Here is a 16871-nt window from a genome sequence, read left to right as displayed (position 1 = left end):
GTGTGTAGGCCAGCAGCAGCCACTTCTGGATTGTTGTTTTTCTGTGTGTTTCCCTTTTGTAATGTATATTTGTTACCCGATGCGTTGTTCCATCGAGGCATTTTATGTATCTGCTTCGATGGACAAATAAACTTCTTCACACACTCTCCTTCATTCTCCTCTCCTCCAGCTGTATAAAGCAGGTGCGCACGCTCCGTGGCGTTCAGTCTGCTGCGAGACACGGCATGCGCCGGTTTTGTTCCCGTGTGGAACCTACACAGAACCCCCATGCTTTGCATCACCACAGTTCCTTTTGGGGAGATGGTGTAATTTTTTTTATAATGGTGCTCTACCTCGCGCTTGGAGATATTTTCACCACTCGCTTGACAGCAACACCAAATATTGTGCATTGTCTGTAGTTGCACGACCCATCAGATTCTCTTCGTCTTGTTACCCTGAAATATTTTAAATTTGAGAGCATAAACTATCGGTTTGCACTTGATTCTGCCCATAACCCCCCACCGGCGCCCCGCCCGCCCTTTTCGTTTGCATTTAGAATAGGTTATGTCAAACGTATATTCCAAGACTACATATTATGGCTTTTTCTTTATGGTTCGTATATAAACGGTGTTTATTATTGTGTAATGTTTTCAATGTGTTTGCAATTTTAATGCACCCCTGGCCCTTGCGAAGGACCTCAGGTACATCAACAACAATCAATCCACATCTTCCAATTATTCCACGCTCGAATAGGCCGTTATACACAAACAGCCGTGAGACAGAAACTGTCGCAGTTCACTACGTCTTCGGCACTTCTTCTACATGGATATCGTGTCCCTTGCTAACCGCTCTAATAGCGTGTGACAATTAAAAAAATGGGGGCTTTTTCAACGCCGCTTTTAAAATTGATGTGACACCATTTTCAATCATCTTGAATTTGCTCAACCCTAAAAAGGGCCCATGGAATAAAGACCATTAATGCTAATTAGCTGGTATCTGTGGTCGACTAATGGAATTACTGGGTGCGCTAATGTGAATTAGTAGGATTGGAATTTCAATAATTTAGAGTAGATGAATTATCAGGCCATTAGGTTGGATTAACGGGTCATAAAAGCATCGCTATTTTGTAGCGTAAACTACACTGGCCGAGGTTGAACAGCTGCGTGTGGATACTGAAGGGCCGTGCTGCGCAAGCGCGAGGAGCGTTGGAATCGATTGGATTGGGTTGGGTTGGGTAGGTTGGGTTGGATTGGATTGAATTAAATTGGATTGTATTGGAGTACGGGTGTCCAAAGAATTTGGTCTGCACATGCGCCGGTCTGCGCATTGCAGAGGAGTGAAGTCATAGCCGCGGCAGACGGACTGGCGCCCAGCTATGCCTAGCTGTGCGCCTCCGTTGCGCAGTAGCCAAGTGTGACGTTGGGCCCCAGCCACTTGATAGCCGTTTCGCGTGGGTCCGGGAGAGCCACGCTGCGCATGCGCGAGGAGCAGTGACTGGACTCAACCGGACTGGATTGAATTGGATTGAATTAGCTTGGACTGGACTGTAGTGGATTGGATTGCTGAACCTTAGTACACGCTACGTAAATCCTGGCATAGCCGAACTATGCCACTCCTCATTTTTGGAGTTCTTGGCATTTGGAAATTTTGTGGCGCTCGCCCTCTCGACCAATTCGGAAATTTCGTTGCGCACAAAATATTACAACCAGCTGAATGCTATAAAAAAGTTTTCTTTCTGCAGATACTGTGCCTTTATGTTGTTTCTAGCGTACCATTGGCATGACGCATGGAAGTTGATAAATATTTCCCTAATGCACATTTCATATTCATTCAAGGGCTTTGAAAAGAAGTATACAGTGAAATCAAATTGCCATCCACGTGATTTCAGATAAGAACGAACAAAGGCCACCCTGTCGCCCACTTCGGTTTGCTTTAAATTTGTTTATATCATTGCTTGAATATTCTAATGCTTACACTTACCAATATTTTGTTTGGAAAAGGTTTCTATTACTCTAAAAGAATTGAAAATGGACAAGGTCGAGCCCCCTCGCTACCCACCCGTGCGCCTCAGTCAACTTAAGCGACGTCTTTAAAATATTCATGAGGGGCCATTTGGATATTTATACTGAATTTAAACGTCGCGTAAATTCTCCAAAAATGTTTTGTCGCTGACAAGAATATAAATGTTTGGCAATAAAGTGTCAAATTCGGCTCCAAGACCGATTTTAAACACAAGCTTTAGCGGCTCCACTGATGCCGTTGTACGCCAAGACACAGTGCAGGAAAGCCAACTTTTTCTGACGATTATGATCAACGACCATGGGTGCGGTGGCCAGAGTCTTACCTGGGTGCGTTGCGTTATAAAGACGGCGTCTGACCGATAGCTCCACTTCGACACGGTCGAAGCGAACGCCAAGAGCTGAATGATTAAATGGTTTAACGTGACGACGCAAATCAGGCGACGAGGTGCGCCGTAGTGGAGGGAGGGCTCCGGATTTATTTTTACAACTCGGGGATCTTTAACGCGCGCCGAAATATCGCACACACGGGCGTTTTTGCTTCTCGCCTCCATCAGAAAAGCGGTCGCCGCGGCCGCGAATAGCACCCGCGTGAACGCCAAGCATCAGGTACAGGATTCGCGCCGTACATCCCAAACCCCAGCGTTAGTCATAGGAGTGCGCACCCGAGAGCTGATGTGGGTATTCTAGAAAAGTGGTGCCTACCTCCAGAGAAGCACATTCTCGCAGTATGGGATTGGCCGACCAAAGAATCCATCACAAGAAAGCTTCCCGTTCCACGATCGTAGTCTTTAAACGGAGGGATGCAAGATTTGTTTTGGAATATCGAGTCTATATTCCAAGTACCTAAGTTACAACCTTCAAACTTTACTTGCGAGTGCTTCTTATATTTTAACCCTTTACTGTACGGTTAAGATGCAACTGGCGCGCAAGTTAAAAATTTCCCTCAAATGCATAAATGCACAGACACTAATATAAGAAACAGAACATCAATTTTTCTGAAAGGCTCGCCAGATGTAGGCCCTTACATTTATTTCCTAATCACAAAAACATTTCATTTCCTTTATTTTATTTCCACCTTAAAGGACCGAAGGCATTACATAAGGGGACGGAGGAGGCGTACAAGGTACGATTTACAACTTAACCATGGACACAAACAGCAGAAAAAACAAAAAAAGAGAAAAACACAATGGTCCAAAAAGTGTTGCAGTAAAAATGAAGGCAAAAAAATGGCTCCAAGAAAGCAATCTACGAGGGCGTAGCTTTGCTGCATTCACTCAGATTGTGACATCAGACCGTTCAGTTTATTTCGCAACTTTTGGCGGTTGCGGCACGTGACTATGTTATCAGGCAGGTTGTTCCAAAGTGCTATTCTATTGCCAAAGTGCTATTCTATAGGAAAAAAAATTACGCCCATCTTCCACCGAGGGAACCCTGGTGTGATGCGACGCATCGGGGAGTTCGTTTGGAGTGACGCTGGTATTGGATTGTGTCCCACCCTCGCTGAAGGGACCGTCGCTTCCATCACGTCTTCATCGCAAGAATCAAGTCAAGCACGCAGTCGCCAAGCAAAGTGACGCTAAGTCGAACGAGAGTGAGCGCTGACTGAACCGCCGCAGTGCGATACCCGCTTTATATTTACAGTGCCTCAAGGAGAGGAGACAACGGAGGAGAGTCGCGCATGCGCACACTTGCGCGACGGGAGCGGAGCGAAGCGAGCGAAGCGCGCGCACACAGCTGTTGTTTATGATAATGAGACGGAGTGATAGCGTTGCGCGCACAGCTCTCGGAGAGAAGACGGGAGGAGAGTCGCGCATGCGCAGCTGGCGTGCGGACGCCGGACAACGCCGACGCAGGAGGGACGTGCCTCAGAGCAAGAGATGCGTCGCATCTAAAATAGTTGTTCATGGCTGAGGTGCGGCCGTTGATTGCTGCTTAAGGGCGGCTGTGGTTTATGCGGGATGAAGCTCTGTGTTAAGGTTGTAAGAGGACGTACCGTGATTGTGGGCGAGAGAAAAAAGCATGGATGAGGCAGAGTCGACAAACTAATCGACGTGATTCAAGTGACAGGTAGGTGCAATGATTAATTTGTTCCTGGAGCGTGTACAGCGCGAGAGAAGAGCTCAGTGAGTCCGGCTCTCCACGACAAAATGTAGTGGTAGAGACTGCCCTCAGATTTGTATAAATTATGTGCGCTTTGTATAAAAGGCAAATGACCCCTCCACTTGTAGAACTGAAAATAGAACAGAGAAATGCCTTGTTTAGTGTCTACGTGTGAGCCATAAAAAACCTATCTCCGCCTAATTTAAAGTGTACCGACTGGATAAGACACCACATTAACCTTGTGTTCCACCACAGATTTAAAAAAACGCACTGTCATTTTTGTAAACCTTTCCCAATTTGTTGACAGTGGACTGTAATACCATTATAAATAAAAACACCTTGTCTTATATCGATACTAAAGTGTGTTCAGTGCGAGCATAGATACCTGCCAGCCATGGTCTTCGCGGGGCGCTCAGACAGGAAACACTAATATCTGCGTCTTTTTGGATATATTCGATATAACCCAAGCATTTGGGATAGCGGTGTGCACGGATCCAGTGTGTTGAGGACATGAATCAGCCCGGAAAATTATTATAGGAGTTAAAAAGGAAGAGTGTCAGTGCTTTAGGAAATCCAGTGGATGCTCTGAGAACTAACCACGAAGAACACCGTTTCCTTGCTGCGCGGATTCTCAGAGTACATTCCAGCGGGGCCGACTTTGTAGTAAAATGGTGCTATATTTTTGCTATTTTCAATATGATGCAAGGTGCTCTTAGTTCTAGCCAAAGAAAATTTAACGGCCACCATCTCGGGAAAGTGTCACGAAAATTAAAACAGCGTTTTTTTAACCTGGCGCTGAAACTTACTTTTGTCGGTTTTTACGCAATCTGTACACTTTAAATGGGGCGAAGATTAGCTGATACGGTGACAAAGACGCCATTAAAAATTTCATTTCTTCTGTTTCATTGACTTAATGTATCCTTGAAGGGATAATTTGCCTTTTCCACAAAATTTGTATAACTTAAACACATCTGAGGGAAGTCGATATCTTTACTATACGTCGTGGAAGGACGCCGCGGTGGCTCAGTGGCTAAGGCGTTCCGCTGCTGAGCATGAGGACGCGGGTTCGATTCCCGGCCGCGGCGGCCGCTTTGCTGGTGGAGGCGAAGACAAAAATGCTCGTGTGTTCCAGATTTCGGAGCAGTTTAGGATTTCCAGCTGGTCAAAGTTAGTCCGGAGTTCTCCACTACGGCGCGCCTCATCACCTGTGACGCGTCTGCGCAATAAACGCTACCATCAATCCATCAACGTCGTGGACAGACTGGGGAATACGGCTCCCCTCTGGCACTGAAAGCGCTCCAGGAACAACAGGATGCAACTGCTTGTAGAGATCATAAAAGAGCATGTAGAGGCCTACATCTGTGGAGAATTCCCGAAGAATCGAAGCTGTGTTTTTTATATAGAGGGCATTCTTCCGCGGCCGCGTTCAGCTCATTCGGATTTGCAACAGAAAAAAAAGGCGCATCGATAAAACTTTTAGATTGTAGTGGGACATGAATGCACTCTCTCTCTCACATACACACACACGCACGCGCGCACGCGCACACACGCACACGCGCGCGGTCACACACATACATGCGCGCACGCGCCCACGCACACACACACACAAGTACGCACACGCAGCACACGCAGACACACACACGAATGCACGCACGCAAAGAGACACACGCACTCACACGCGCACTCTCGCGCACGCACGCACGCACACACACACACCGCACACATCCCCGCACACATCCCCGCACACACACGAACGCACACTCAAACATGCACACACACACATGAACGCACGCACACACACACGAACGCACACACACACATACACACACGTGCACACGCACAAGCGCTGGCGCACGCTCACGCACGCACGCACGCACGCACGCACCCACGCACAAACACCTGCACGCAAGTGAACACATGCACACACGCTCGAATGCACGCACACACACACACACAGACACTCACGCACTCACACACACACGCAAACACACACGCGCATGCATGCATGCACGCCCGTCCGCACACGCGCACGCAAACGCATGCACGCATGCACACACACACACACATGCACACGCACACACACACGCACACACACGAACGCGCACGCATGCACACACACACATACACAACCCACGAACGAACGCACACACGCACGCACGTAGACAGACACACATACCCATACGCACGGCCGTACACACACACACGAACGCACACACACACAGAGACACGCACACGCACATCCGCACGCCCAAACACACACTCGCACCGCACGCACACCCGCAAACACGCACACGAATGCCCGCGGGTGCACACACACACCCACACACGCACACACACGAACGCACGAACGCGCACTCACGCGCAGACACGCACACACGCACACACATACCCACGCATACACATACGCGCGCGCACACAGACGCACACACACGCACGCTCACGCACGCACGCGCACACACACACCCGCATGCACGCTCACTCTTGCACACACACAGCAATGCGCAGGCGCACGCGCACACATATGGCGCTGGTTCACAACCAAGTGGAAGACAGAATGCCCATTGGTGTGGCCATCATCTAGCCTTGAAATTGTCTTTCTCTTTCCGTCTTTTGCGTCGAGCACTTTTGTGTTGTCAGTGAACGACTGTGAGTAAGATTCAGAAAAATAAGGGTTTGATGGTATTGAAAGCATTATTTAGTTGTTATGACAGTACTCGCGATAATTCGGGCGTTCCGTTAATTCGGACAATCTCTTAAATCTCGTGGACTCCGAATAGACCATTTTCAGGCGATCCCAGAGCGCACCGCGGCCGCGCGATGCAGTATGGGAAAAGCTTGTACGCCGCGCCGGCCGAGCGAACCGAGCGAAGCGTTCGGCAGCGACGGAGCTTGACTTAAGACAACGCACCAAACCCGCCGCTTGTTTCTCGACGCACCCCACTACGTAAGTACGTGTTTTCACGCATCTACGTTTTTGTCTTCGTTTCATATACATTGTGAAAACTACATAACAGACTCTCAGCGAACTTGACTGAGCGGCTGCGCTGCTTTGTTGTGGAAAGCTCGCCTCCGCAGTTAAGCAGGTCAATTAGCACTGATTTCGTCTATTGAAACTTCGCTTACAGGACGTAACGTTGTTCGGGCAACCCGAGACAGCGAGTAAGCAGCCAGTGGGACCATGGCTTCTGTAAAAAAAAGGTAAGCTGCTCTGCTTTTGAGCCCGCCCGGCACTCGCTGTGCTGCGGTTGTGCGAATGCCGCGCTGGTTCTCCGATGTATCTCGGGTAGCTCGCTGCCTTACTGGCGTTCAAAAACAAATGTTATTTCATCTCAGCCCCTGCATATCAGAAAATATTGTTTGGGATGTGACATTACGGTTCGGTTTCTCCAGTTTCTCGTTGAGATGCGGTAAAAGTGAAGGCAGCCTGCGATGTTTTTTTTTTTTTACTTTTGCGGCGCTCATTCCATGAAGCGCAAATCTGCTTAGCGGTTATAAGCTGCGACCGACTTGGAGCCAATAATCAGTAGGGCCTTTGTTCTGTTTTAAAGACATGTCACGGCAACGGGGGAGGGGGTAGATGTTGGAGCACCGATATCGGCGATCAACTGCGAGAGCACTTGCGCATTTTTGTCAACGCTTGTTTAAAACGTAGAAGTTCTGCTTGTGCCAAGAGGTATACCGCAGTGACGCGTGACGTTAGTTTTTCCGGCATACAGCCGGTTGAGGTGGGAAAAAGTGGCGAGCTGCCATTCCCGTACCTACAGACAGCTGTTTCGCTGGTTAAATAATATTGGCGTGGTATTCCTAATCTGGCTCTCGCAACAAACATTCAGTTGAATTCACCTAAGAGCTCTTTCGGCGTTGTTGCAGACAGTTAGCTGGGCTTTATTTCGGCTCTCCTTTTACAATATTTATTTGGTTTGTGTGTTTTTGTCTGCCACACAGATCTATTTTGGCCCCTGCACAAGAGTCTTCAGAGCCAAAGGGTCCATGGACTAAACAGATGAAGGGCTTCCCAGAAGGGTTCTGTGAAGACAGCATCACAGAGCACGGCAAAGCAGCAGGGGCTACGAAGCACACTGCCTCCGGGTACAAGTTGTTCAAAGCTGACAAAGTTTCGGGCATACTCTTGCATCACGACTCAAAGGGAACCTACATCAGAGCCAAAGTGGAGGCGTCATTTAGCATAGGCAAATTGTACAATGTGATGTGTATTGTACATGCTGACGGCAGTGTAAAAAAAGGTCACTGCTTGTGTGCAGCTGGTGCTGGTGGTGTTTGTAAACACGTCTCGGCTCTGCTCTGGCACATGCTGGATGTCAAGCGAATGGGCCACCTGTTTGTACCTGACGCTGTGTCGTGCACATCGAAACCAAGAACGTGGGGCCCCGTAAGCCTCCGCAAGCGGAAGCTACTAGTCACCGAATTCTCGAAGTTGGAGTTCAAAAAACACGTACCTGGGAAAGCCCCGAAGCAGCAGGTAGAACCGTTGGACAGCTCGAAGGTTGTGATGACTGAATCTGCCCTCAAGTCGTTTTGTGTTGGCCTAGAGGAAAGTGGCTTCTCTCCTATGCTTGTTGCCCACATTGATGAAGTCAACTACCAGCCTGTGAATACCTGCCAGCCCACTGAATCGTGGATTGAAGAGGAAGCGCCCATCAAGCTGCCTCTGTATGTGCTTGGGGGTGAAATCAGGGAGGACATGGCATGCTCCTTATCAATGGAAGAGGCCCATGAGCTGGAGAAAATGACCAGAGGCCAAAACACGCCACTGTGGCTGGAGGAGCGGAAGAAAAGGATCACAGCCTCGCGGTTTGGGGATGTGGTCCTACGGAAAGCAGCAGTGAGTGAAAAATTCATTGCATCATTTTTGAAGCAAGGAAATTGCACCACGCACTACATGAAGGTCGGCCACGACAACGAAGAAAATGCAATTTCGAAGTACAAGGAACTGCGTGGTGTAGAGGTTCACCCAGTGGGACTCTGCGTCAATCCTGGTGCTCCGTTTCTTGGTGCCTCCCCAGACGGCCTTGTGTGGGACAAGACAAACAATGACTTTGGCCTTGTTGAGGTGAAGACGCTAGCAAAAGCAATGGAGGACGGGCTGACTGTAGAGGAAGCCATTCAGAAACGCCTAGTGCCCTTCTTCAAGGAAGGAAAGCTAAGTGAGCGACACAAGTACTTCTACCAAATCCAGGGACAGCTAGGTGTTACAGGTTTGACGTGGTGCGATCTTGTTGTTGATAGTGGAGGCGACATTTATGTCGAGCGCATCATGTTCGATGCGCAGGTGTGGGAGGACATGTTTGCTATACTGCAACGTTTCTACACGACTCACCTTGAACCTAGCGAGAACAACCCTGTATAAGGTGTTAATATGTGATTCATTGCAGTGTTTAACACGCCCACGCAATGCAGGCGATTTGGCGCGCCGTATTGGACGGCTCCGGATTAATTTTGGGCACCTGGGGATCTTGAACGTGCGCCGAAATCTCGTTCACACGGGCATTTTTGCTTTTTGCCCCCATCAGAAAAGCGGCCGCCGCGACTGGGTATCGAACCCGCGACTTAGTGCTAGGTGTTAATATGTGAACTGTAAGAGCACGTAAAAACTGCCACAACGGCATTGAAATGCACCTTTTGAATGGGTGGATCCTTCCATACACATCTGTTGTAATAACGTTTAAACTTGGGCTAGAAATGAAGCAGCACAGAAAGTTGCGCATACCGCAGAGTGCTGAACTAGCACCTAACCAGCATTATTCACAGAGAAATGTAAAAACCCCTTGAATGTTTGTATATATACATTATCGCTCTTCATGAAACAAGTTCCCGGTTTGGTAGTTGTGCTGTGCTCGTTGTGCTGCTGTTTCCACGTGGAACGTTTTTCTATTTGTTTTAAGATCGACTTAGCAAACTAGGGTTTTGTGATGGGTGCTTTCGAAGCTCGTTCTTGGAGTTCTTACTGTAACAGTGGCGAAAAGATTTTCTGTGCATAAAAGGTATTTATACAATGCTGCAGCTAACATGTTTTCGTATGTAGTGATGTTTATAACATTTTTGTGTTTCCCTAAAATTGTGTAATACTAGTTGAATGTTTGACTGATTCCTGAACATTGTTTATTTCCCTCCTTTGAGTTGTACATTTACCTTCTGTGAATGAACGTTATGCATGCACTAGATCTTGACTGCTGCATAGCAAGCAGCACGATGGAAGTGGCGTGCGTCTTGAAGTGTTCAGATAAGGGGTAAAGAACCTTTCCTAATTCTGGTGTCCCTGCTCTGATCTGTCACCGTGAACTGCCAACTTATTCGTGCATTTTTATTGTTCCGGATATATAGTCACTATTTGTGGCATGTGTGGGAAAGCAACTCAATTGTTTATTTCTTATCAAGGTGCATTGCCTTTGCTGGGTTCAGAAGCTTTATATTATGTCACCCTTAGTAATATTCTGTTCTTTATGACGGGCCACAACATTGAAACCACCAAGCTGTGTTATAAAATTTATTGCTCGACTCGCGTGTCCGGGTCGCAATTATCTTTTCAGTGACAGCTGTTCTGCCATGCACACTTGTAATAAAATTATACTGTTTACACACACCAAAGATTTTCAATGCAAAATGTTTCGTTCAATACATTGGCGGAAAATCCACTGCCCGCGGCACACGGCCGAACGCACGGCACACCAAAAGGAAAACTGCTCAAAGAGAAAAAACAGCGCAATGAACCCTCGGAACAGCGATACATTTTTTATGGAAGCTCATGTAATCAAAGTAGCAGGGTAAAGAATGGGTAAACGTTGCTCTGGGTGGGCCTCTGGAATAGGAAAGGAGCACACGGCGCCCAAACCACAACTCGGCAATTTTAGCTGGCTAATGGTGCATCTAGTGAAAGGGCTGTGGCCTTTCATTTAAAACACGTAAGAGACACTCAGTACTACAGGAAATATTTAGGAATGGCGATTACACAAGTAGGATCTAGGCGAGTAGCAAGGCACGTTTTTGCTCACACCACATATGTAGAGCTAACAATAGTGATTGGCAAAGCTTTTCAGTCAAAGCAACCAAAAAAGAAATAAACACTACAAAAAGAAAAGGATGACAATGATATCGACAGGACACAATCATAACACTGAACACAAGCACCATTTCATTATCATAAACAGAATGAATGCGCTGAATTCCAAATGACACTTGTTATGCATATTTCATTGCTGCGGCTCATGTGGCGATCGACTCTGAATAGTCTACGTACAGCAGGTGTGGAACATGGCAGTGCACACAAAATCGGCATGTCCATGCCACAATTTACTACTAATGCTTTCACACTGACAACATCAAAGAGTGTTTTGAAGTCCTCCAATATTTTAACAGTGGAGCTGTTGTTAGTGGTAGTAAGTTCGGTGTTGCAGGGAAAAATGCCAAGAAAATGCTGAGCACTCGTGAGCGCTTGCCTCGCAGTGACCTTTATGTCACTGGCTCACGCAGTGGCTTTAGCACAAAAAATCAAGTGCTAGTGCGCACATAATGCTTTAAATGAGGAACACGGCACTACCTATGCATATGACGACGACTATTGCTAGCACAGTGCAAAGGGACGATGGACCATGTAAATAAACCATTTCAAACTTGTCCAAATGCGTGGTGAGGTGTCCTGCAGTGCTCACGTACAAAGAAATCCTGCAGCTTCACTGTGGTTCAAGCCTTGCGCGACTTAGTGCAAGCTTCGCCACCTTTTGAAAGTGCTGCAGTAGTTTAAAGAAGTGGAAACTTCCTTTGCATGCACTTTTTTCCCAAGGCCATTCTGTAAAACACACTATGCAAGTCACTGTGGTTTAGAATAAAATAGCACTAGCAGCACAACACACACTCTTTAAGAAGTCCGTTCACATCATCTCCACACTCCTATTTACTAAGGAAAACTTGATGGCAGCTTTACACACCTTTACAATACAAAAATATGGGTTGAAGGTGAAAATTAACACTACATGCTATGATTTGAAAATTATTGTTCGACTAGGAGCACTTGCAAAGCCACATCACGTTGCTCAGATATAAAAAGACAAACTTTTCAACAACACAAAAGTGTAACACTACCGGTCGACCAAAGGTTCGTTCACAAAGTTGCAGAGCAGTGTGCAAATTTTCCACACAGCATTTAGCCTATGAGCCATCCTGTTTGAAAATGTATTCTTCACGAGCCGGAATGTTTTTACTTGACCGATGACACGCTCGACATGGATCCTCACCTTTGCTATCTGCCTGGTCTTTTTTTCGTCCTCGCTTGACAGCTGTGAACGGCCTTTCAAAAAAGGCGGAATATTCAATGTAGCTCCTACCTTGGCTAAATCTTCCTCAATAAGGAATCCGCGATCTGCCATAACAGAGTCTCCAACATCAAGGAGTTCGTACAACCCACTCCGTCGTGTAACCTCTTTGTCTGACAACCTACCAGGTGCCAGGTTAGCCACAAGTGTAACCATTCCATTAGGAGATATGCCAAGCAATCCCTTGGCTGTATTATGGTGCTTATATGGCGAGTATGTGGCACTCTGTGTTGCATAGTCGCTCGGTGTCTCGATGTAAAGCTCTGTGCAATCCAAAATGACCCGGGTTTTGGGGTACAGTTTCTTGAATTCCTCCGGCATGAAACGATCAATAAGCTTTCGACTTGGCCACTTAGGAACTTTGTCTAGGTATGCGGCTAGAAACTCAATCCAGAAGACACAAATCCTACTCACGCTGCTGACACTAATTTCAAACCTGTAAGCCAAGTCCATTTCAAGCAGGCCGAGCCGCAACCGCATCAGCACGCACGTCAGTTGGTCCATCGTGTGGACAACTGTTGGTAAGCCGCTACCACCATTTTCACTGAATTTGGCAAGCCCTTCATTCACAAAGGTGTAAAAAAGAATAAACCTCTGAGAGCTTTCAAACCCTGTGTAAAAGCGCAGCTTTTTTGGGTCATTCAGGATCTCCAGAGATTTTTGGTTGCTAGGCACTGGTTTCTCTATGCTCTGCAACTGACACTTTGCCACAGTGATTTCTAGTTGCCTTCTCCGGTCTTTCAGCAGCCTTTTTTCCTCTTCCAAGCGTTCAGCTTCAGCTTGGAGTGTGTTGGAAGTTTCAAAAAGGGCAGCCACCTGCCTTTTCTTTTCTTCCACAGCCTGCTGCGGGCTAACTTGTCCCACAGAGTAGGAGTGATCTGTTCATGAAAAAAAATTGTGGACAGGGAGCTTATTATTGACTTTCTTTGAAGTTTTAAATAAAAACCGGTGCAAACGGAAATGCAGGTATAACAAAGCTGATAATGATTATGTAGCTCGATGGCACAAAGACTACTTGACCAAAGTGACCCAAGAAAAAATTTAGAAAGTAAAGGTTCTCTAAATGGCCATGGCATAAAACAAAGCTTACGACTCTTTCATGTCCTTAAGAGTCACAAAAAAGCAGCAAAAGTGAAGAAACCTAAGATGTAAAGCTACTACAGTTGTGCTCTATGTTGCAGACAGTTTCTTGTGTTAAGTGGACTAAGAAGCTGCTGAAGCTGTTGCAACAGGTTTTGAAAAGCAATGCATCGTAGGCTTTGTACGGGCAATGCAGAGTTAGTTTCAAATTTACATTTGAATGCTACACTTCCTGGCCGTGATAATCAATTAAGTGATTAGCATGCTTCATATCCCACAAGAACCTGTTTTTTTATCACTGAGAAGCTTCGGTTCTTACCAATAGGCTGTGCAGGCTTCCAGCTTTCCTCACGAACCTCGGGTAGACTGGTAGAATGCACTGCAGGTCCAACAGTGACCATGCTGGCCACATCCAGCTCTGGAAGAACCACAGGTTCTTGGGGTTGACGGTCCACTGGAGTTGCTGTAACCGCACTGCATGGTGGCTGCCTTGAAACTCGACCTGCACATCATACATTACAAGCCACACTTTGGTACATGATGCGTCGGCATTGATTGCATTATCCTACATGCAGGGGAGCGTACCATGTAGCACCAGGCTGCCACGGCTTTTTCCTGCTTTGTACAGAACTGACCTAGAAACAATTTCTTACAAAGCCCTACCACCATTTTACGAATCTGTCTTTGTTTTACATAGAACTTTACTTTCTGTTGTCGCGCTTCTCTCATATTTCCCTAACCTCCTGTGAATATCTGCTATATTATGACGGATAGCAATCTTTGCGAAGCAAAAAAGAAATGTTCACGTATATGCCCAATGCCACTGAGAACAAACTTTTTCAGCTTATGCCTCACAAGTGATTCACTTTCATTTTGACTCTGCCTTTCAACGACAGCATGCTCTTTGTTTCCTTGTTGATGTAATCTTGCAAGATCCATAAGGAACGTGCTGCACTAACACCTTTAGGGCTATAAGGATGCCAATAAACTCTAACACTCCTTGAATGTGCTTTACACAGCTAAAAACAATAATTACTTGTATTGTCGTTTTTGCTGCATTTAGCTTCACGAAAATTAAACTAAATAGGAAGTTATAGCTCCTGACAGCCATAGCCTAGCAATAAAAAGCATGCTGCTCGTCGTAGTGTGGATATATAAATTTTTCAACCACATCATGAATTTTCACTGGAACAATACATACACCTGCGTGGGGGTCCCTGTGCCCATTCTGGGTAGGTCTTGGTGGGGAAGAAACGTGGAGCTTTGTCTTCGTACGCCTTCCGTCCTGTCTTGTTGAAGTGAGCCCCGCAAATTCTGTGGCTTGGTTTTGGTGTCCACAGGCAGAATTTTCCTCCCGGTCCCTTCCGGTTGATGCGCTTCAGCCACACCTTCTTTAAAGCAGGGTCATTTGGAAATTTGTGCCAAGACAACCCCGGACTCTTCACGGTGTTGTTGTCGCAGCCAGGCACACAGCAGGTCTGCCCGCTTTTCCCCCGTGTTGGGGCCATCTAAACGAGCAGAAACGTACAACACAGCATAAATAACAGGCGTTGTACTGCATCAATCGACCAAAAAAAAAACAATGCAAAATCACACCGGTCAGCCAAATGCTGTCTGGCGTAAACATTATGCTGCTTTCCACAACACTACCGGCCGATCTTAAACCTGCCAAGCAAAACTTTTCAACCGTTTCTTTTTGTCATTTGCTGCGCCCAGGGACGCGGTCGAACAGGGTCGAATTGGCCGGTTTTTAGATGATGGCGGAAAACGAAAACGCCCAATTCTTTCGACTGCGGAACACGTTAATGAGCTCCAGCTGGTCTACATTTATCCGCAGCCCCCACCACGGGTGCCATAACCCAGATGTAGCTTCAGTGCAAATCACCTCCCCCCCCCCCCCCTCCCCGCACTAAATGCTCTGAAATGTTTACGCGACCACGCATAAACACTTAGAACTTCGTAATAAAATACCACCCAACATTTCTGTGTATTTATTTGATCTTATGGTGACGTCTCGATCATTCACAGTCTCAAAACACCTGTTCCGCGAGGCGTGCCGCTGCATTATTTAAAAATGGTAAGGACGCGCCTTGCAAGCCCGCAAAGTTCGCAAGCAGAAAGCGCGACAGAAAGGCAGAAAAGGTTGGCGCGCGCGGCATAAAACAGGTGACCGCATGGCTGCGTAAAGTCACATGCCGAGCGGTCTAACGATAGGTTGGTGAAATTTCGTAGTTCGTACATTTTGCAGATACACCCTCTGACAACGACTGATTGTGCTGTTGTCTGCTGTGGTAGTTACTTCAGATATGTCGAAACGATTCCAGAGAATACATGTGCAGCTAAGGGCTTTTTATCAAGCACGAAAGCCACCGAACGTATTCAAACGTTTGATTTTTGCTGCCTCATTTGGCGATAAGAATGCGTTATCCTCACGTCTTCATACTTACAGATGCCGTGACGTAGCTAACGCCGCAGGCAGGCGCGCGATAAATAGCTTTCAGGGCGTGCGCGCGCTAAACGCGCTAACTGCGATAGCGCACCAGCCTTTCACCAAAACGGCACGCGCTCGCATGTTTACTGTCACAAAGCTTTCGACTGTACGGTGGTTTTCACGCCAGAGTGTGATGCGTTTTTAAACTGGAGTATTGGCCACAGAAGTACGCGATGTTTACAGGCGGCTTTGCGCCCATCGCCTGCTGCGCGCGCGATGCGTCATCCTGCCTTTTCGAACCAGTCGCGATACATATATGAAAACGACTATGTGCTCACGCTCGTCAAACGCATGCATGTCCTAAAACCTTACCTGGAGCGTTCCGCAGTATCAAGCACGTCGATTCCCGGTGTTTTCACGCAGAAAGGAACAGTCGAGCGCAGAGCTTTCGTCGCGGAGCAACCTTCCGTCCGGAGCAGCACTCGGAAAGAGCATCCGCTTGGCAGGTTTGACAAGAGGTTGTTGCAGATAGATGGATAAGAAAGAGGTGTCCTCTTTTTTTTTTTTTTTTTTTTGAGTTAGGCGGTAACAGGCGTCATCTCGTAGGATTTATTCGAGTTACTGCTTCAAGCGCGCAGCACTTGAAGCTGCTATAGCGGGCCGAAAGAAACGCGGGTTGGAGTGGCCCGGAGCGGGCGCGTACAAACATTTCCCATGACCACTTGCGCGGCCGCTCGTGGCGCTCGCGTGCCAGAGAAAGGTCTATTGATGGGGTTTCCCAGTGTGTATTAGGTAAGACTGTACGAAGCAATGAAACGGCATTGCGTAGCATCCTTATGGCGCTTGTGTAGACTGAGAGTTCGTTGCAGCCAATTAGGCATATAAGTAGCATAAAACATTGGAATGTTATTCCTTTTGAGTTGTCTTTCGATT

At 47.1% G+C, this 16871-nt stretch overlaps 2 protein-coding genes across 2 annotated transcripts; one reads left to right on the top strand and one right to left on the bottom strand.

Moving 5' to 3' along the window:
* Positions 1-6882: 6882 nt before the first annotated feature.
* On the top strand, positions 6883-10706 carry LOC144160941 (uncharacterized). Its single transcript, XM_077692021.1, has 3 exons — positions 6883-7044; positions 7226-7298; positions 8046-10706. The coding sequence occupies exons 2-3, from the start codon at positions 7279-7281 to the stop codon at positions 9466-9468; spliced, it is 1443 nt and encodes a 480-aa protein (XP_077548147.1). The 5' UTR covers positions 6883-7044; positions 7226-7278; the 3' UTR covers positions 9469-10706.
* LOC144160940 (uncharacterized) lies at positions 10593-16570 on the bottom strand. Its single transcript, XM_077692020.1, has 4 exons — positions 16311-16570; positions 14709-15015; positions 13827-14009; positions 10593-13305 (listed from the first exon to the last, which is right to left on the bottom strand). Exons 2-4 carry the CDS (start codon positions 15013-15015, stop codon positions 12194-12196), a joined length of 1602 nt encoding a protein of 533 aa, XP_077548146.1. The 5' UTR covers positions 16311-16570; the 3' UTR covers positions 10593-12193.
* Positions 16571-16871: the final 301 nt, after the last annotated feature.

The sequence above is a fragment of the Haemaphysalis longicornis genome, unplaced genomic scaffold (genome assembly GCF_048455015.1).
Source record: "Haemaphysalis longicornis isolate Haplotype H1 unplaced genomic scaffold, Haemaphysalis longicornis Haplotype H1 scaffold_11, whole genome shotgun sequence".
In the NCBI taxonomy this organism is placed as follows: Eukaryota; Metazoa; Arthropoda; class Arachnida; order Ixodida; family Ixodidae; genus Haemaphysalis; species Haemaphysalis longicornis.
The sequence above is the reverse complement of the archived record's forward strand: the minus strand, read 5'-3'. Positions and strand labels throughout refer to the sequence as shown.